The following is a 20297-nucleotide window of genomic DNA, read 5'->3' as shown; positions in this document are numbered from 1 at the left end:
GACCTCCTCCCCAAAGAGGAGCTGGGTCCGAAGGGGCCTCAGTGGCCACCCAGGCGAAGGAGGGACGGCCGGGGGCCCCTGGCTCCCACGAAGGAGTCTGCGTGTCCGGCGGGGCCAGGCCGATTCCGCCCGAGAGTCCCAAACGAGCTTCCTGGGGCCAGCCTGGAGCCCCTTCCGGGGATCCCGGAGACCCCGCGGAGGGCGGGGGTGGCGCAGAGGCCTTACAAAGGGGGGCAAAGGGCAGCTGGGAACACTGACCAAGAGCCTGACGCCGAGGCCCGGCAGAACTCCAGGGCGAGTTACGAAGCGGTTGGGGTGTGGGCCGGAGCAAGGGATGCGCCACTTGGCTGGACCAGGAGATGCTCCTCAGGAACGCCCCCTGCCCTCCCGGGGCCGGCCTTGGGCTTGGAGGCGAGTCTCGGCTTGCGGCCCTGGCTCTGCCTAAGCGCCGCTGCTGGGACAGAGCGGGCGGGCTCCCTCTGGACATGGGGCAGCTCCCGGCCCGCGGAGGGGCGCTCTGGCTCAAAGCTTTGCTGCTGCCGCTGCCGCCGCCGCCGCCGCCGCCACTGCCTGACCTCCCTCCTCCTCCGGGTCGGGCTGCCTCCCTCCTGCTTTTGCCTGTTGCCATGTTTGCTTGGCTGTGGAGGGTTTGGGTTCAGCCCCCTGTGCCAGGCAGAAGACTGAGCGGCAGAGCAGTCAACCTTCAGCCTCTGGCCACGTTCAGCCAATCCCGGAGGCATCAGGGGAGGCAGAGCGCTCTCCCCGCTGGGCCCCGTCCCACCTCCTCACAAGCAAGGGTTCTCAGGGGCCCAGAGCCCTGCCTTCCCTAGTGCTATGCCTGTCCCCCACCCCACCCCTCCCCCCTCCCAAGCACCACGCGGCCCCAGCTCTGCTCTCTGCCAGCAGGGCCTGGTCCTCTATGTTGCAGGCATTTCAAATGTCCTCTTTTTTAACCCTTTTATGCACCGCCTCGGGTTGCTTAACAAGAGAATGGCGGTGGCTCTGCTCCCCGCAGGTGTCGTAACACAGGACGTCTTACAGAAAGCAGCGGGGCTTGGCCTGGCATGCCACTGCCTAACGTGGGCTGGGGGGCCTGCCTCCCCAGCGGTTCCAGTGGCAGGTTTGAGCAAGCGTTTTGCCCCGGCACGTTCAAAGAGAGCCCGGCACGCTCTCCGATCCCTTCTGCCCGTGGGATGGCATTGTTCCAGAACGGTGCTGCCGAGGAGCACGGCTGGCCCCATGCCTGAGTGCAGCCCCGAGGGCCCCGAAGAAAAGGCAGCAGTGGCCAAGAAAATGCGGGGAGGGGGAAGGGCGGTCTAGCAAATTTCAGCGCTGAAAAGGTGCGGAAAAGGTTTTCTGCTCCAGGAACGGTGAAAAACCAGGTGTGTCAGCCACATTTATAGATCCCATGAAGAGTGCCCTGTGTGGGCACGTGTATGTGATCTTCCCCTGCATTTCAGTCTAGAGGGCTGTTCCTTCCTCTAAAGCCAAGAGATTTGAGGGGGGAAGAGTTCCCCAACGATTTTAATTGGGGAGGGGAAGAATTTTAGAGGCTTCCCTGCCCAATTTATTTTAATCAGTTCAATTTAGACACTGCCTGGCTCCAACAGACTCTGAGTGGCGTAATGCCAAACCACCATCTATTAGCACAAGTGATGAGGGGAGTGAGGACAGGGTCCCTCCCACCCCAGAGCAGCTCTAGTCAGTTTCTCCACTATATGAAAAATCTCACGCACACCTTCAAAAGAGCTTCCTTCTCTTTTTCAAAGACAGGGAAGCCAAAGTTTATTAGGAGCCCACTTCGGGAAGTGCCAGTCAGGCGCTATTGAGGCAGCACCCCTGCAAAGCCAGCCCCAGCCAGAAGGGCCGTGCCCGACGGTGCCCAGTGACCAGAGGACCGTGCCCGCGCCACCTCCAATGGCCTACAAAGGCTGGGCAGATCAAAGCCCCTGGATGTGTCATCAGCCACCTCATCAAGGAGCGCGCCCCCAGAAAAATTCTGTGGGGAGGTGGGCACAGCACTTCTGCCAAGCTGGAAGGAGGACAGCTGGGTATAAGCTGCCTCCGCGATTGGCTGCAGGTGAGCTGAAGGCAGCGTCCTGCGGCTGGGGAGGCATCCGTGTGTCACCATTAGAGGGACATGGGGGCGAGCCTCTTACGGGGCTTCCAATATCGCTGGATTCATCCCCAAAGCCCGCTGTCTGCAGCCCACCCTCACCAAGGAGCCCATCTCCGGGGCAGCCCGTTGCTGAGGCAGGCTGCAGTCGGGCCAAGGCGTTTTGGCACAAAAGCCATGCCTTCCATGCAGGCACCAGCCCTCCCTTGTGAGCAGCCCACTGCGCGGAGCCTCCAGGGGTTGGCAGCTGTGGCCCTGCAGGCGGGTCTGCTGCTCGGGGTCTCCACAGCCATCAGTATCCCGTCCCCGGAGAAGCTGGACACCTGTCTTGCGCAGCTGTTTTCTTCTCGGGGGTCAGGGGGAGCAGTCGGGGTCAGCCAAATGCAGGTCTTCCAGGACATTAATATTCCTACCAAAACACAGAATGTGGGGCTCCCGAGCTACGGATTTACCGGACGCGGAGTCTCAAGGCTGACCGCATGTGCACATACAGAGAGATTGGCAGTGGAGAGATGTCCTAAAATAGCCTCCCCCCGCCCCATAAACACAAGGTGGATTGCCCCGCTGGCTGCGTTCCCCCTTTTGATACCTAGCAGAAAAAGAGGCAGAAGTGGTCCTGGGGGGCTGGGGGGAGGAAAAGGAGAGGGAGGCATCACATGACCCCTCAAGGGACAGTCAGGGGATCCTGGCACTGGGGCAGGATGGTCATGTGGATCAGCCCAGAGCCAGCGGCTTCTATTTCAAGGTCGCCTCCATGTTTCATTTCACCTCAAAGGATCATTATCAGCAGGGTCTTTTTCAAAGGAGGAGACTGGAAGTTTTCAGCCACTCTCCTCTGCCAGTCCTCTCCTGACCTTCCCCAGCAAGAAGCCAGAATCTGATTTTAAAAGGAAATGAGGATGCACAAACTCCAGAATAGCCGGCTCAGCTTGTTCAACAGTTTGTGCATCCTCATTTTCTCTTAAAAGTCATTAAAATGATTTCATAAACCAGACTCTGAAGAAAAAATGCAAAGCAGGGTGGAGAAAGTAGGTCTAACAAATGAATGCGGGCTGCCCCCCCTTCCTCCCTGTCTTGCACACGTGACCAGGGTCAACCCCAGCTCCCCCCTTTGGGCAGTCCCATCAGACCCAGACTGACCCTCCCCCCGCCCCGCAATCCCATCCCAGCCTCCGGCCACCCCACAGCGGAGCCCCGAGTCGCCGCCGCCACGGAGCGGCCAGCCGAGGAGCCCCAACGTTCCACCGGACACGCCCCCATTGTCCCAACGCTCCGCCCGCCTCCCGAGGGGCTCCCCAGCCCTGCTGCCCCCCAAAGGGCTCTTCTCCCCAACAACAGGAACGCCGCCCGGCTTCCCCAAAGCGGCCAGCCCCCCGGATCCCCGGGATGTCCGCCTTGCGGCCCTCAGCCTTTACGAGTATCTCTGCTTGCCCCTCGTGCGGGGTCCCTCTTGGGGCGAGCGCAGCCCGAAACGGCCCCCGCCCGCCGAAGAGACCGCGCGAGGAGGCGCCCCGCCCGTTCCCCGCGCCTGGCTTTTCTTCAGCCACGTGACTTCCAAGCAGCGCGGGCTCCCTCCGCCCTTTCACTTTCGCTTTCCTCTTCCTGTTTAGGGGCTGCGGCTTTGCTCAGTCCCGGGGGTGCGGGGGGGGAGGGGAGGTGGAGGGGGGGAGCTCCCCAGGGGGTCCAGTTCCGGGCGACGGTTCCCAAGCCCCGAGAGCCAGAGCGCGGCAGATGGGCGGCCCAGAGGCAGGGGACAGGCTGGGGACCCTGGGGAGGACAAGCGAGCAGAAGAGCTCCCGCTGGAAGAATCTCGGAATCCGAGAGCTGGAGGGGCCCTTGAGGCCATCTAGTCAACCCCTCCTCGCCGTGAAATCTAGATGAGGCGCTTTTGTTCCCTGACAGCTCCTCGTCTCCAAACTGAAATGTTCATCTCCGCGGCTGCTGCAAAGGGCTGGCGTTTGGGGGAGTTCGACTTTCCTGAAACTGGGGGTGGCTGTTTACCTCGCTGTCCACGGTGTCATTTGCCTAACACTGAATTAACCTGTTTCTGCCGGTGCAACGGCCCAGCGCGGGGTCTGAAACAGGCCACGGAGGCTCCTTGCGCACAGCACGCTAAGCCGCGGTCGGCCGCTTGAATCGACCCCAACCGCCTGGATCAGGCCTCGCGGCTTAGCGCGCGTCGGGAAACCAAGGCTCGTTCCTTTCCCAGCGCCGGCCGAAGCGCCGCTTTCTGCTCGTGTTTCCTGGAAGGGCGCCGCGTGTCGTCCTGCGTTCACGAGCCCTTTCTCCGCCGGGGAGGTCGACCGCTCGTTGCTCTGTCCAAGAGATACGTTCGCTTGCTCACAGTCCTGCCCCCAAACGGCCGTGAGTCCAGTCACTTCCCTGGCATAGGTGGTCCCACCCATCGCAGGGCTCAGGCCCCTGACGACCTTGAGTGCGTTAGGGATGGCCAGGGATCAACAGCTGCCTGCTCCCGCTTAGCTGCACTCTCTCTTCACTCTTCCTTCTTCCCTCCTCCCCCCCACCCCCGCCCCGGGCTTGCTGTTGAACCTCGCAGGATCCTTGTGAGAAAACTGGGAGGGAGGGCTGCCTATGCCCCCCGAACTCCTGGGATAGAAACCCACTAGTGGATCCTGAGCGCTTCAATCCAAGCCCTTCTTGCGCAAAGATCTCGCTGCGGCTCTGGGCTCCCTGGCTGTTCAGGAGGCAGGAAGGCTCGCAGCTTCGGGGGGGGGGGGGATGCAGGACCCGCTCCCGTCTATTTATCAATCTCCGGGGGATTACAGCCCCCCATGATTATGCAGCTTCCCAGTGGAGGACCCCAGCCTCTTCCCTTGCAGGCCTAACCAAGGGATCTGCCCGGCGGGGGGGGGGGGTCCCTTCACACAGTGCAGGACAGCCTTCCAAACCCACTCCGTTTATCTGGGCCAACCTTGAGCACCAAGGAGGGGGGGCTGCGCCTTTCAGGAGGCTGTGGAACAGGCACCAAGGTCAGGGTGAAGGGTTATGGGAGCTGCAGCCAAACCTCTTCCTGCATTTGTGACGCCAAATACGTTTCTGTGCCCTTTCAGAGCGTCCCAGTACGTTGCACCTTCTCCTTACAAAGCGAGTAGGTTCAGTGAACGAGTGCACAAAGTGTGTTGTTACAGGAAACATCAATTGCCAAAATGTATATAGAGAAAGGAAAATACAGTCGATTTTTAGGTACGGAGCCCCTTTTTTAGCAACTTGGGGAGCAAGGGGGTTGTCTGAAGGTATTGTTGTCAGCAGGGGGTGGGGGTCTAGTGGGATTTTATTTCTGTAAGCCACCTGGAGTCACCGTGAGTGAGTTGGGCGGCCATACAAATTGCTTTAACAAATAAATTAAATAACTAAATAAAGTTAAGGCCCTATCCTGTTGGTGAAAAAACGGACCCAACCAGGAGAACCGAATCCTGTGGACGCCCAGCCCGCCTGGCCAATGGAGACTGGGCCGGTGCCCAAACGAAAAGATACGGGGATGGCAGCCCCCCTCCTTCCTTCCTTCTTTTTTCCTGTTGGCCCGAAGTGAAAATGAAAGGAGAACGAAGCAGGAGGCGTTTGTACTTTTTCATCGCGGCTTGCCCGATTGAGAACAGCGGGAGGCAGCGAGGCGTCTGCCCGGCTCCCGCCGGACTCAGGTGGGTGCCCGGCCGGCTGCTTCTCCTCGCCGGGGGCGCAAGTGGCGGCGGGCGGGGGGCGGCGGGTCTGGCCTCCCCTCCATCCTCGGAGCGGCGGGTGGCGCTCAGAGCGGGGGAAGCGGATCCAGCCGCCTTCCCGTCTCCCCCCCTGCCCCCCCCCGCCCCGTCTCAGCGCCGGCATCTGGCGCTTTGGAGAATTCAGTGGCCGGAGACTTTTGGCAATCCCTCCTTTTCTTTGGGGGGGGGTGCTCCTAAGTGACCGCATTTGCATTCCAGTGCGGGACCCGATGTCTGGTCCAGGTTCCTTCAGTCCTGGCTTCTATTGGAGCTGGAAGCAGGTTCCTCCGCTGTGGAAATACGTATTTCTTCGGGGGCTCTCGCTGCTGCTTGTGGAGGAAGCCTCTGAGAGCCACGCGAAGGGCGGGAGGTCCTCTCTCCCAGCTTAATTTCTGGGACTTTTTCTTTCCAACCCTGAACTCAGCCTTCCCTCGCACGTCCCCCTTAGGCAGGGAAGCCGCTGCTCTGAGGGACGGCGGTTTCCCCTTCCCCGAGTTTCCTTTGCTGCTGCTTTGAGGTGTTAACAGGACAGGACAGCCATCGGATCACCTTTGCTGCCCTTCCCGTAGTAGCGGCGGAGAGCTGCCTTGGCTCCCGTTGGCTTCCGATTCAAGAAGCAAAGCCTGGTGCGTTTCGTCACTCGCGCTCTTGACCCGGGAACACCACTGGCTGCAGCGCCTTGCTCTCCTGTGCAGCAAAGGCAACGTTGGCAGCGATGGGTTTTCACAATCCAAGATGCAGCTGTTGTGCCCGAAGTTCCTTCCGATCAGAATTTGTGATACCAACTGCTTCTGCAGCCGCAAGAGGAACATCGAAGCTCCACCCGGCTTTGATGGGCATCGCGGCTGCCATCCTACCTTTTCGGACCACACCCAGCGGCCACCCCAAAAGCAGCAGTCGGGGAACACCTCTCTGTGGCCAATCCTCGGCCAAGGTGGGGGCCCCCTGAGGTTCCCTAGGACCCCAGCCCCGGAGTATTGGCAGCTCTCTGGGCACTCCAGAGGAGGGCAGACCGAGATTTGGGTCTGACTTCTGCGCAGGATCCGGGGCTGCCTTTTCCCCGGCAGGGGTCCTTCTGCACAGCCTGTGTCAGGGTTAGGGTTTCAATCCAAGACCCACTTCAGTCCAAGACCAGCCAGCCTTCACTAGTTCCCTATTTCACTCTGTTTTTATCCAGGAGCTTGACGACCGTTGTGTGATTTGTCCGTGGCGGGTCGCTATGAGCCTCTGGGTGATCAGTGGCTGCCTCCTGGCCTTCCTTCTGGCTCTTTACTATCTGCTGCAGACCGACCCACCCTCTTCAGTGAGGTTGCCAGCCGAGGAGCTGAGGATCGTGCTTGTTGGTAAAACGGGGGTTGGGAAAAGCGCAACTGGAAACTCAATCCTGAGGAGCGGAAATTTTGTTTCCAAGATGAGCTCCAGGTCAACCACACAAATGTGCGAAAAGGGAGAGGTGATACGGAGAGGCAGGAAAATCGTGGTGGTGGATACTCCTGGTTTTTTTGACACCACCCTGCCACCAACAGAAATTGCTGAGGAGGTGAAAAAGTGCGTGAGCTTCACCCACCCGGGTCCCCACGCCATTATACAGGTCCTTCGGCCAGGTGCTTTCAGCCGGGAGGAGCAGCAAGTGGCCGAGATCATCAGAGGGATCTTCAGTTTGAAAGCAAAGGCCTACCTGATCATGCTATTCACCCGAAAAAGTGACCTGCCAGGAGGGTCTCTTGAGCAGTTCCTGCATAATGCAGATGAAGTGCTTCTGGACCAGATTGCCCAGTGTGGGAACCGGTTCCTGGCTTTTGATAACAAGGCCCGGGGGAGAGAACAGGAGGCTCAGATTGATGAACTAATTCAGATGATTGATAACCTGGTAAAACGTAACCGGGCTCTGGGCGCTCCCCACTACACCGAGGACATGTTAGAGCAGGACCAAAGGAATCGTTCTTGTGTCATCTTGTAAGGAGCGCTGGAAAGTCTCTCCCATCAAAGGGGGCAGCACTGAGCTCCCCAACAGAGCGACTTCCCCAACTCGGGGTCCCCCAGATGCCTTGGTGCTGTCAGGATCTACGCAAGCCAGAAATCATAGCTTCATTTAATTTAGACTAGCAATGCATATTTGACAGTTAAATGTTTAAATTGTTAATTGGAGGCCCACTTGCTCGCTCCTGCCATCATCCTTAGGAGAAGGGGGGAGGAAGCTGCCAAGCCAGGTGCTGCCGTTATCGCTGCAGAGGCGCCAACAAGGTCAAGCAACCGTGAGACCAGGAGAAAGGCGCGAGGAATTTCAAGTGGGACAAGAAAGTAGAAGGGGGGGGGAGGGCTTAAAAGACAAGGCTTTGCTTAGCAATACTTTGACTCAACAAACTAGGTGCTGTACAATTCTCTTAATAAAGAAATATTTAATGGAACTAATTAGACTCCAGAAGATTTACTGAACTTTAGGAATGGGTGTGCAGACTCACAGGTGCTGCAGATTTGGGGAGCTGTCCTTCCAATGTATCTGTGGGCGCCAGGCTGGGGAGAGCAGGTCTCCCCCCTCCCCCTAGTTCAGCCCTCCTGCGCGGCCCCACTGGCTTCAGCGAAGGGCTGTGGAAGATCCACCTGACCTCCAGCATGTGGCTGATCTGCTTCCACTCGCCTGCTGGCTGGGTCACAGCCCCCACCCCAAAAAGCAGGATCCACAGCAGGATCCACAGTCTTCCTTCCCGCCCCCCTTGGCCTCTGCATTGCTTCTCTTCCTGGAATGACAAAACCGGGCTGGGAATTGTGCTGATAGGTGGCACCGTTCTGCACAAGTTGGCATGAGGACACCCGATGCCAGCCTTGCAGTGCAGCATGCAGATACTGGTTTGGGCCAACGTTCCTTCTTTCACTTTAGAACCTGGCAGTTAGAGGGGGTCCGTGAGGCCATCCAGTCCAACCCCTGCTTAGCGCAGGAGGACCCTTGGCAGATGACATCTAGTCTCTCCATGAAGGGGGGCCCATCAGCTCTCCAGGCGATGGTTCCTGTGAGTTGCTTTTCGCAGTCAGACGTTTTCTGAACCCCTCCACTGGACTCTGCCCGGTTTTGAGTGAAATCCTGCAGGAATCCTTCCTGGGGTGACGTCCTGACCTTGTGCAACCCCACAAGTGCTTGTAGGGTGCGGCCATCTCCCCTCTGGGTGGTCTTAGAGTTAGAGACAGCCACTTCTTCAAGGCTTCCTTCCCCGTCCCCCATTATCTTCGTGGCTCTTCCTAAACATCTCCCGGGTCCTCAAAATCTTTCTTGGAACGCATTGCCCCACGCCGGGCAGAAAAGGGGTAATTCGGGAGCCAGGATGCATCCTGCGGGAACCCAGCTTGTCTGAGCAGGACCCATCGCGGGGACAGCCGTTAACCACAGCCAAAGCAGGCCCTTGCCTTGCCTGCTAAGCCAACCCAGTCCCAGGCACGACGCGCAACCCCACCAGCCGCCACAGAGAGGCTGAGGCCCAGCAGGCGAAGGGACCTGGCACAGCCAGAAGGCAGCTGCGGAGCCCCCCCCCGCCCCGACACAGCCTCCGCCTCAGCAGGGCCTTTCCGGAGGGAGGGCAAACGCAGCCCCAAAGGGTGCCTTCGGCTGTTCTCCTGCGGGCGCGATCAGCCTGACAGGCCGCAGAGGGCCTTTGGGGAAGGTGGCCCTTCGGGTGCCTCCAGCAATCAGCCGGCAGCCCCCTGCCCCGGGTGTCCCACTGAAGACAAGACGCCACGCTATGCCAGGCAGTCGGGAGAGCCAACGTGCAGGTTGCCTCTGGGGAGCTCTGCTGGTGGGACTACCTGCCCGCTTCTGGAAACAGAGCCAGGGCTGGGCATCGGGGAAGGAGGGCCGGGAAGCTCCTTTCTGCCATCTCGGGAAGCAGCCTTTCCCTAGGCGGCCGAGCCCCTCCAGTCCCATGGCACGCCCCACACCCACAGTGGGGCCCTTTGCTTTGGCCGAGCCGGCAGACGGACAGGAGCCGAAATGCGAATTCCAGAAAAGCGACTTTAATTAATCCTGGGCGCAACAGAACCATTTGCTTGCGTGAGAGGCGATGAGTAACTAACGAGCATTTTCATTCGGGAGTCGCTGCAGGGAAGCGCTGGGGCCAGCAACAGCGTCACCCGCCGGAGGACAGCTTCCATTCGGTCCCTGGGAAGAGCTGAGGGCCAGGGGGCTCTCCTCTGCGCCCCTCAGGCGGGGTTCTCCTCTTTGCCTGGCTCCTCAGGCACGAGAGAGGCTTCTGGGTCCTCCAGGGCCACGTAGTCCTGCCAGCCTTCCTGCGAGAAAAAGGAAGGTGGACTCAGCTTGCGGCGGCTTCCCCAGGAGTGGCCAGCAAGCCCCTCTGCTGTTTCCTCTGGAGGGATCATGGCCCCGGGCGAGAAAGGGGCGCTGGCTGAAACTGAGTGCCGCAGGGCGCGCCTTTGTTTGGGGCGAGCCCCGACGCACCAGGCACACCAGCCCTCCCTCGATCACCACACTGACCCTAGCCGCCTGCATGCCCAACGCGGCCAGCCGCGTCTCCCGGGTGCCGGGTGTTCTGGGACTTCCGTGACCTACCCAGCAGGAGCAGCAGAGCCGGTGCAGGCCGTATCCAAAGCAGAAGAGGGCGATGCAGAGAGCGGCGATGGACAAGACCAGCAGGAGGATCCGGACGCCGTTCAGCATGCACTGGGGAGGGAGTGGGGCTCGAATCAGCAGCAGGAGGGGGCAAGAGGCCGGCCAGCCGGCCGCCCTGCCAAGCCATCTCCCCGAGAGGCCCTGAGCCCTCCCCCCAGCCACTCCGCCAAATTCCTCCTCCGGGCGCTGGCCCCGCATGCTCTGTCTGGACCAGCCGGGGACTCGGGCCCCTTCCTCAGTGGGAGGCAGGAAGAGGAACTGGGAGTGGCCTGGAGGGAGGAGGCCTTTCTGCTGTGACCGGTGCGCGGTTGTGTATGGGAACTTCCTCCCAGTGGCTGAATACCTGGAGCCACCTGTGGCAGGTGGGCGAGCCCCCCTGCCCCTCAGCCTGACAGGACGTGCCCATCCCTGTGCCAGAGAGAGGCCTGCAGGCAGAGGGGGGCGGGATACTGCGAAGGTCCCCCCCAGGTCTGCCCTCTTCTGAGGGGCACAGCTGCCCTCCTCCCACTCTGGCTCTGCTGCAGGAAGACAGACTCACCATGAGCACCCACATAACCTCCTGGCACTCCTTGGCCCGCTCTTGGTCCCTCTCGCCGCTGTATGGAGGACCGGTGGTCGCGTCCCACGACCGGTAGCGCTCCTCCTCCCTTCTGTGCTTGCACAGGTTCTCAATGAAGTAGGGACGGTAGGTCAGGGATGAGATGTCCGCCACGCCCAGCGTCAAGGCCAGTGAGCCCGCCACGACGCTGGCCAGGTTGAGGAACGTGGCCAGGTGGACCTAAGACGGAGGGGCAGGGCGCAGCTGAGAGTCGGCACCCAGGGCATCGGGTCTTTGCAGCCGGGCGGGGCCGAGGGCCCTCCCCACTTACCCACTTGCCGCCGCGTCGCTCGCCCACCACAGAGAAGGTGCCGGAGAGGATGAACTGGAGAGGGAGTGAAACAGCCAGGTGAGCGGCGTCTGGCTGGGCCTCCCCGCCAGCAGGAAGCGAGTCCCCCTCCCCGGTGCACCGAACTGACTCCTGGGGAAGGCTGCAAGGAGCAGCCCGGCTCCCTCAAACGGGGCCTAGGTTCTGCAGGCGTTCTGGCGTCCTGCCACCTTTGCTTCACCCCCGCCACATCCTCCGCTGCAGCTTCCTGGGGTGGCAAGCTGAGTCTCAGGTGGTGGTCCCCCACTCCTCCCCTCCTCCCCTCCCTGCTCACCAGGCTCCCCATCCAGAAAGGGGCTCCATTCCATATTGCCCGCTCGTAGTCGTAGGGTATCTCCAGAACAAGGCTCAAGACCACGCCGAGACCGATGCACACAGCTCCAAGCAGGATCTGGGCTCCCTGGGGGGCGAGAGGGGAGCCGACAGGCAGCCCCCAGCACGAGAGTCTGGGCAGGGGGCAATGGGGACCGGAAGGCCGTGCGGCGGGGCCGGGGCCAAGAGCATGCTGGGGGACCAGGCTCTCGCAGAGCTAGCTTAGCTGGAGACCCCCGCTAGGCCTGTTTAGCGTTCCCCTCGGCCAGTTCCCTTCTGGATCAGAGCAGGGAGCGGAGCAGGTCAGTGGGTTCCTTTCTGGCTCCGTTCGGGGGCAAAACCCCAAAACGGGCGAATGCGGGAACTGTGCGAGCATCACCGTGCCAGTTTCGGGACTTCAGAGGAGATCTTATGTGGACATAGCGGTTCAGTTCTGGCCCGTTCCTCCGGATCTGGGGCTTAGTGAGGACCCGGACCCGGACCCGGACCCGCCTTTAGCCTGAGGCTCAGCCCCATCGCACACAGCTGCAGAGCTGCCTCTTTCTCGCCTCTCGGCTAAGACCCAAATCTCTGTCGGCCGAGCCCCCCTCCGCTGGACGCCGCTCTGCCCTGCCGGTGACCTCCAGGGTCCGCTGCACGCCGCCCCCGGCCCCTGTCTCCTCTCCCAAGAGCTCGCAGGCGGAGGAGATCCAGGCCGACCCGACCGGCGCCCCAGACCGGCTCCACGCACGCCCCACTTCCTCCTTTGGCGTCCGGCCCTTACCCCCAGCACCTTCTGCTCCCCCCTCCGTCGGGCGCGGGTGGGGGGAGCATCAGCGGGCTCCTGGGCCTTGGAGGCGGCCTTGCGGCGACTCAGGGCCGCCATGCCCTTGCACAGATAGAAGAGGGAGGACTCTTGGCGGAGGTTGATGTTGACGACGGTCTTGTCGGACCCCTGGAGGTCCACCTCGGTCCCGTTCACCCTCAGCGCGGTCCCCGACATGGCTTCCCCTCCTTCCTCGCCGGCCAGCTGGAGGGAGAGAGGCAGCTGCCGAGGCAGAGGCGGAAGTGAGAAGCAGCCGAGCGCGCTGGGTGGAGCCAGGCGGGAAAGAGCGCGAGACCCGGACCCCCCGCAGACCGTGAACCCGCCTGCGCCCCTCTGGCTGTTGCGCGCCTGGCGGGGACCGCAGCTCCGTTCGCACCGGGAGGGGGAGGAGGCCTGGAGCGTCTCTGGTTCTGCTCACAACACGCTGGCCGAGGTGCGATTGTGCGTCGTGCAAACAGGCAACTGCGCCAACGTTAGTGGCGTGGGTCACGGCCAGGGCGCTCTGCGAGCACTGCCAATCCGAGAGGCAACTTAATTAAGCCTTGCGGCTTGCGTTCTCATCGGGACCAAAAGGGGACCGCGGAGGTCATCTGGTCCAGCCACCTTCTGGGTGCAGGACAGGCCGCAGCACCTCCGACGGACAACCACCCATCCTCCGCTGGAAGACCTCGAGTAAAGGGGAGGCGGCAGCCTTTCCCGCTGGCGGTGCGGCCGGGGAGTTCCTTCTGCATCGCGCCGAGGCGCCTTCCTCGTATCTCTGCCAACAGCCCCGCCGCCCCGCCGCCCCCCCCCCGGTTCCAGTCGTGCCTTCTCTCTGGGGCGGACGGAGTAAGTCCGCTCCCCTCCGCGGGACACCTTCCAGCGACGGGAAGGCCGCTATATCGCCCTTCTGCAGGCCAAACGTCCCCTGCCCTTCCCCGGGCCCGCAGGGGGCTCGGCCCCTGGACCCTCTGCCATCTGGGCAGCCCTTCTCCGAACCCGCTCCGACCTGCGGTGCTCCTCTGGGCCCCCACAGAGCAAATGGGGGCTTCCCGTGGCCCACACCCTGCGATAGCGCTGGCCTTTCTGGCGGCCGGGGTCGCAAGGGGCGCCTCCCAGAAGCCGAACCTGACCTTCCCCCCCGTTCATTTCACCCACCGGGGAGGGGATCTCGTGCGGACATTGTGGAGGGGCGAGCATGGAAAGGGCTCTTTGAGGTCCTCGGCTAAAAAGCAGGCCCAGCGGGGGGGCACGGGGCCCGCGTTGAGCTCCGAGGGCTCCCCTGGACCGGCCGCGGGACCCTGGGCAACGGGCACAGGACCCACCCCCTCAAGGGCTCCGCGCCACCCCGTTCGGGGGAGCTGCCCTATTCCCGCCTTGGACGCCGAAGGGCTGCCTCGCCTTTGCCGCCAACGTCCGGGCTTAAACGGAGACGCACCGAGCGCCCGAGGGCATCCCCGCTTTGCCCCGCGATGAAGCTGGCGTTCCTCTCCCCCGCCCCGCCGGAGGTGGCCCGCAGGCATACTCGGCCCTCCAATTTGGTTCCGCGCCGGGCGGGCGGCCGCCTCCCCCGGGCGGGTCCGGGACGCCTGTGCGCGCAGCCCTTGGAGCCGCGGTCTTGCCGCCCTCCGGAGAGCTGCGGCCTTCCGCCCCCGCCCCCCATCCCAAAGCAGGGACGCGGATGGACCCACTCACCGCCGCTCCCGTGAGACAGAGGGACGAAGGGGGCAGGGGCGGTAGCCCCTGCGGCCCGGAGCAAAGATCGGCGGAGGCGCGGCGGCTCCCCTCTCTTGCTCCTCACCCTGCAAGGCGGCTCCGAAGAGAGGAAACAGCGCTTTTTACCTGCCCCGCCAGAGGACGTGGATCCGGGCCAGGGGCTGGAGCTTTGCCTCGGCTTGTTCCCGCCGCGCCCACGCGCGACTTCCAGGAAAAGGGCTTGTCTCGCGCGCAACCCCTTGACTCTTCGGCAGCGTTTGATGACCAGGCGCCCGGGAGGGGGGAGTGCAGCGTTTGGCCTGGGGAGGCAATGCAGGGGCTTGGGCTCTCGGCCTACCCAGGCGCTGGGGGGCATTAGAGCCAGGTGGGCGGGGAGGGGAGGGGGAAGGGCACCGTACGTATAAAGCCTGCTTCCCCAGCGTTAGCCTGAGTGGGCCTTGCCTGGCACCTCTGGGCTCACACCAGGAAGGAGCGTGCCAGGTTTGTAGGTCATGCGGTCAAAGACTTACACAACTCAGAGTGTCTGGGGAGAAAAGCGGCCAGAAGAGCCGGTCTTTTGCGGGACACGACACCGTTCTGGGCTGCAGGGCCTGGACGGGGGCCAGAGGATGGGAAGCGCTGTAGCAGCACCAGGTTCTCAGATCACTCTTCCTGGAGGAGCTGGTTTTGCAGAGCGATCCTCGGACGGCCTCCTCCTCAGCGTGAAATCGGACGCTTGGCTCCCTCCTGCTGAGCAGGACTCAGTCCACCGCTGGCTGCAAGGAACTGACGACCAGAGGAAGCCCTTTCTCAATTCATTCCCACATTCAATTCCATTCGTCCCCCACGCCAGGCTAGGACAAAGAATCCAAGTTCACTCTTCTCTGCGCTTCGCCTGACTTAGCTAGGCTCCGACAGAAGAGAATGTGCGAAAAGAATGTGCGTAGCTCAGAGCTGCTCAGAGCTGAACCGTGGCGTCTTGGGGTCCTCTGAGCTTGGCTACTTTCTCGCAAACGTTTCGTTACCTGGGTAGGTAACCTCTTCAGTGCTGGAAAGGCCCGCTGTGCGGGATGCAGCCGCCAAGGACGCCCTGCCCAGAGCAGGAGATCTCTCACGGGGCGCTCGGCACGCACACAACTCTCCAGGAGACCCGGCGAGCGCGTAAGGATGGGCCTCCTCCATCGCATCTGGGAGACGTCCCACCGAGGGGTCTCTGTCCGAAGACCGACGCGGACAAGCCTTCCGTCCTAACCAGGAAATGCCTCTGGCCTGGCTAGGTTAATTAGGTCACCAAAGTATGGTTTTTACCGTGGTTACAGCAATAATCTCTTTTATGACCACTGAGGGAAATGTTATGTCGGAATGTTTAAGTGGCAGTCAGCTCAGCAGGCGCACCGGGGTCTTTTTCCTTAGCTCTTTTAGGAAAGAGAAGCACAATGGAATACGCAGCTTGAAAACCACGCGAAGCCTGCTCAGTAAAGCTTCTTCGCTTTAATAGCGTTCCCCGCGTCACCTGCAATACAGCCTTCCGCAGGGCCAATCCCGACACCTCAAAAGGAACCTGCAAAAGCAGTGTGCAACTTAGCGCAGAAGCACGTTCGGAGCGAGTCTTGGTTTGGGAGTGGTCCCCCAGGGCAAAAGCAGTGGATCTTGGGGTCTCTTCCCCCAGCTGTTAGAGCAGTTTCTCAACCTTGGCCACTTTCAGAAGTGTGGACTTCAGCTCCCAGAATTCCCCACCAAGCAAACAAGCGGAAGTCCACACATCTGAAAGCGGCCAAGGTTGAGAAACACCCAATTAGAGATACTGACAACTCATCAGCCAATTTGGGGCAATTTTCCAACCTTACAGACAGACTGACCTATGCAGACAAGATCCATAAGAATGGGCAACCCGGCCGGTCATTTTAAATGAGAGCGAGCAACTGTTCCTTCTGCCCCAATAAGGAGATGCATCATTTGAAGACTATCTGGTATGGATGGACTTTTCAAAGAGTGCCATACGCTTTTTAAGAAGATTTATACCAGCAGAACCTCCGAAGCGTCACATTTTACAGACTGCAGAATGCAAATCTACGATCAGACGTCCACCCGTTTCCTTTATTCCGCAAAGCCTCCTCACAAGGATTTCACAGCTGGCATTTTAGGGGCGGTCAAGCCGCAGCGATGATCGAAGAGGCACCCCCCTTGGATTTACACCCTTATGCACCCCAACCAGTTTGCCTTACGGACACCTTCAATTTACAAGCTTTTTGTAAGGCCCCTTTAGAAGATTCTCTGGGGTTGAGGAAGTGAGAGTTACAGCTGGGAACCTGAGACTTTTTCTATGAGTGGAAGGAGGTCAAAAGGAATAATTAGCGTAAGCAATCAAGTTTTTCTTTGGAGAGAATCTACCAGATGGAGCGTTAAGAGAGCTACTGCTGAGGAGGAACGTGGTCCCCGCCAAGCCGAGCTGTGAGATCGGGCTGGGAGCAATTTGGCCGTTTATGAATTACTTGCTACTACCGCGGTGTTTGATAGAAACAGAAAAAAAGAAGAAACTACTTATTGCTCCACTTACAAATTCTCTTCTAAGGCAATTCTGTCTGTGCAGGAAGGTTTCTCTGGCAAGCTGCAAAGGAAGCATTTGCGGCACAACTGCCCCCTCTCTGTGCTCGGCTTGGCAGCGGGGGGGGGTTGTGTCTTCATTGTTACACGTGCTTGCCTTACCGCTGCCCGCTTGCCACAGTGGCATTACAGTATACCCTTCCCTGAGCCCGTTTCACCGCCTGTCTCCTTGCATTAGGGCGCGTCTGCGATTAAACGCACGGAGGGCGAACTGCGACTGCGGACGCGAAGCGCATCGCCATCCTCCTGCGTCATAGCGCCCCCTCCGCGGCTGCTGGACGACCACCCCCTCGCTCCCAGCAAGCAGGGCCGCTGGCCCATGCCGCTGGGGCGCTTCGGTTTCTGAATCGGGGGGGGGGGGTGCCAGCCAGGAAGGCCGAGTTTGACGCTCCCCTCCCACCAAACCGCGAAAGAGGACCTCTGAGGCAGGAGGCCCCCCCAGAAAGGGCGCAGAGAAGGGCTGTTGCCCAGGCCAGGGAGGGGGAGGAAGAGGAGGGGGGACCCGGGGGCTGCTGGCCCGCAGAGCAGGCGATGTCTTAAGGGCCCCTTGAGCCGCCCTCTCGCTCTGGGGGAAGCGCTGCCGGAGCCAGCCCCGGCCGGGCCCTCCACCCCGCCTCCGCCTCGCAGAGCCTTCTAGGGCCAGCCAGGGCCCTCCTGCCGCGGCCCCCGTGGCTCAAGCGAGCGCAAAGCTGCCAGGGAGCGCCCGGGCGGAAGGGGCGCCCTGAGGGCCTCCCCGCGGCGGGGCCCGGGGCGCGAGGAGAACAGCCGCGGGGCACGGAGCCCTCCCAGACCTCGCCGGGGGGCCGCCGCGGGCCCCGCGCTTCCCGAGCCGTTCGCAGAGAAGCGCGCGCGCGCGGCCCCCCCGCGGAAGCCCCTCCCCGAGGCCGCGTCGCGTTCCGACGCCGGGACACGCGCCGGGGCCCGGAGGGCCGGCTTTCACTCGCGGGCCCGCTCGGGAGACTCGCGGAAGGAGCAGCGGAAGCCGCGGGGGCGGCGCCGGGCCCGGAGCGCGCCTCCTTCCCCGGGGAGGCCCCGCCAGAGCCCCCCCCCAGCGGAGCACCGCCCGCCCGAGGAGGGCGCTCGGCCGCGGAAGCCGGAAGCCGGTTCCCCCCGAGGCTCGGGCCCGCCTCCCTGAGTGGCGTCTGCGCAGGCCAACCAGCGGGACGGACCCGAGCTTCCGGCCCGCGCGCGGGGAGGCCGCCCGCGTTTCCGGCCGAGCGCGAGTTCCGCGGCCTGCGCGCTCGCCTGTCTCCCGGGACCGGATGGCGGCTGCGGGGCTGCTCCTGGGCCGAGGTGCGTGGGGGCCGCGGGCGGGGCGGGGCGGGGCGGCGCCGGGCCCCCGGGTCCCCGGGCCCGCGTCACGGCGCGCGGTCGCTTGTCCCCGCAGGCGCCCGGTGGATGGCGACGCTGACGCAGATGCACCGCCTGGGCCGCCCGCGGCGCCCGCCGCCGGCGCCGGGCCCGCTGGAGGGGCGGCCGCAGGCGAAGGGCGTGGTGCTGAAGACGCTGATCCGCAAGCCCAAGAAGCCCAACTCGGCCAACCGCAAGTGCGTCGTGGTGCGGCTGAGCTCCGGCAAGGAGCTGGTCTGCTTCGTCCCCGGCGAGGGCCACAACCTGCAGGAGCACCTGGCCGTGCTGGTGGAGGGCGGCCGCAAGCAGGACCTGCCCGGCGTCAAGGTCCGCGTCGTGCGCGGCAAGTACGACTGCGCCCACGTCCGGAAGAAGACGGCCTAGGCGCCCGTTCGCGGTCGGGAAGCCCTCGCGCCGGGGGCCGGCCGGGCCGGGCCCGGAGACGGACATTAAACGGCCTGGTGTCCGCCCGCCCCGCCCCGCGTCTCTCTCTTGGTTGCTTGGAGGAAAGGGCGCCTCTCTCTGCGCCCCGTTTCGGCCCTCTCGGTTCGCGGGCGAGGCGCGGCGCGGCGCAGGGTAACAGATTAAGGCAGGGAGTTGCTGCGTGCAGTGCGTGCGCGCGTGCGGACAGGCGGCTGTTAACCTTGCCGTGCGAAGCGGCTCTTGCCTTCGTGCGTCCTCCGAATTAGGGTGGCAGCCGAGATAAGGCCGGCTGGTTCGGGCACGCGAGCACAGCGGCTCGGTTTAAAGTCACGCGTGTGCCGCCCCTGACAGCCGGTCCGTGTGGCCCAGGGATGGGCCCCAGCAGGCAGCCGCGATGGCAGCGGCCAGTTTGTCAGGCCCACCCGGAAAGGCCGCAAGGGAGAGCCGCTCGGGAGCTTCTGTGGGCAAAGTAGGCTTGGAAGGGAGGAGGTTCAGCCAGGAAGGGGCAGTTTTCCAGCTCCACTCTAGGCAGCTCTCCAGGGGCACCCGGTTCTCAGTGTTGTGGAAAACTCAGGAGGAGCACAACACGGAGGAGAAACTGCCAGCTCTTTACTGAACCATTGTTGGGTACCTGCTTTACAAGAAAGAGGTTTGGGTCAACCCCAAACAACGGGAGGACAAAGGTTTTTAGAGAAAGTGGGGTTTCAGGGCAGAAAATCCTACACATCTGATCTGCTGGCAGGTCCCTGTCAGTGTAAATGGGTCGGTCCTGTTGTTAGGCTACAGCCACGCTCTGGAGCATCCCATTCCAGAAGCAGAAAGGAGGGGGGCTGCCACCCTGGGGAAGGGCTGATTCTCAGGGGGGGGCTGCCCTCTGCAGGGCAGCAGGCGTCCCAGGGGAACATGGCAAGAGACTGAGCCCAAGAGCATCACGGCTTCTCCTTTGCTGCTGTTCCTCTCAGGAGCAAAACCCCGGGACTGCTGTGCTGGAGGTGGCAATCTGGCCCTTTCCCACCCCCCAGATACAGACCTCTTCCTCCGCTGGGGGAACTGCTGCAGGGAGGATCATCCATCACTCTCCTGCTGACCCTACCCTATTTTAGAAAGGGATGGGGGGTGTCCTTCAGTTTGCTGGGACGCAACCTTTGCCCTGGTCCCTCCATTGTTCTGCAAAGCATCTGGAGAGCAACCGATTTCAGCAGCTGCAAAGGTCCCTGCAACATCAAAGTGGAACTAAAGCAGATTGGACAGGGTGAGACAGAATTGGCCCTCCCCACATAATGGGCAAGTGAGGGGGCTTTGGAAAGTAACCGTTTCTCCACCCCTGGACTCAGTCCTGTAACACAGTCCCAGTTTGTTCCTCCTGGCCAGAGGCTCAAAGGGCACAACTAGTGGGGTGCCTGTTGAATTACCAAATCCCCACGCAACCTCTCACCTCTGAGGGTGCTTTAAGGTCTCCATCACTGCCCCTGCTGTGGAGGTCAGTGGGAGTCATAGTTCTTGCATCCCCCATCCTGAATCCAGGCAAGAGGGGGTCAACCGCCCCAACAGGTGCCCTTTCAGAAGCTGGTGGCCTGCAGGTTCTCTCAGCCTGTGCTGCTCCAGCTGGGGGCAGGGAGGCACCCGAGCAGTTTCCCCAATCCCCCGTCAGCCCCAGAAGGAGCACCTCTCTTCTCGGTGTGACTGGAGCTGCTTCTCATTCCTCTTCCCTCCCCATCGCCTCCTCATGCCAGACCGCAAGGACAGACACCTCTGT

The 20297-nt window shown here is 62.1% G+C and overlaps 3 protein-coding genes across 3 annotated transcripts; 2 read left to right on the top strand and 1 right to left on the bottom strand.

Moving 5' to 3' along the window:
• Nucleotides 1-5679: 5679 nt before the first annotated feature.
• On the top strand, nt 5680-8347 carry LOC148214824 (GTPase IMAP family member 4-like). Its single transcript, XM_088147756.1, has 3 exons — nt 5680-5775; nt 6630-6766; nt 7010-8347. Exons 2-3 carry the CDS (start codon nt 6665-6667, stop codon nt 7790-7792), a joined length of 885 nt encoding a protein of 294 aa, XP_088003882.1. The 5' UTR covers nt 5680-5775; nt 6630-6664; the 3' UTR covers nt 7793-8347.
• A 1471-nt stretch (nt 8348-9818) lies between these two features.
• Nucleotides 9819-12694, bottom strand: LOC148214823 (transmembrane protein 176B-like). Its single transcript, XM_088147755.1, has 6 exons — nt 12449-12694; nt 11648-11773; nt 11317-11370; nt 10986-11225; nt 10388-10498; nt 9819-10107 (listed from the first exon to the last, which is right to left on the bottom strand). Exons 1-6 carry the CDS (start codon nt 12665-12667, stop codon nt 10021-10023), a joined length of 837 nt encoding a protein of 278 aa, XP_088003881.1. The 5' UTR covers nt 12668-12694; the 3' UTR covers nt 9819-10020.
• A 5207-nt stretch (nt 12695-17901) lies between these two features.
• MRPS12 (mitochondrial ribosomal protein S12) lies at nt 17902-18588 on the top strand. Its single transcript, XM_088147757.1, has 2 exons — nt 17902-18061; nt 18156-18588. Exons 1-2 carry the CDS (start codon nt 18031-18033, stop codon nt 18500-18502), a joined length of 378 nt encoding a protein of 125 aa, XP_088003883.1. The 5' UTR covers nt 17902-18030; the 3' UTR covers nt 18503-18588.
• The last annotated feature ends 1709 nt before the right edge of the window (nt 18589-20297 follow it).

This window comes from Python bivittatus, unplaced genomic scaffold (genome assembly GCF_059951505.1).
Source record: "Python bivittatus isolate LINGU-HERP-01145 unplaced genomic scaffold, Pbiv_v1 ctg000600_np1212, whole genome shotgun sequence".
Lineage (NCBI taxonomy): Eukaryota > Metazoa > Chordata > Lepidosauria > Squamata > Pythonidae > Python > Python bivittatus.
Note: the sequence above shows the minus strand (reverse complement) of the source record. Positions and strands in the feature narration are given on the sequence as shown.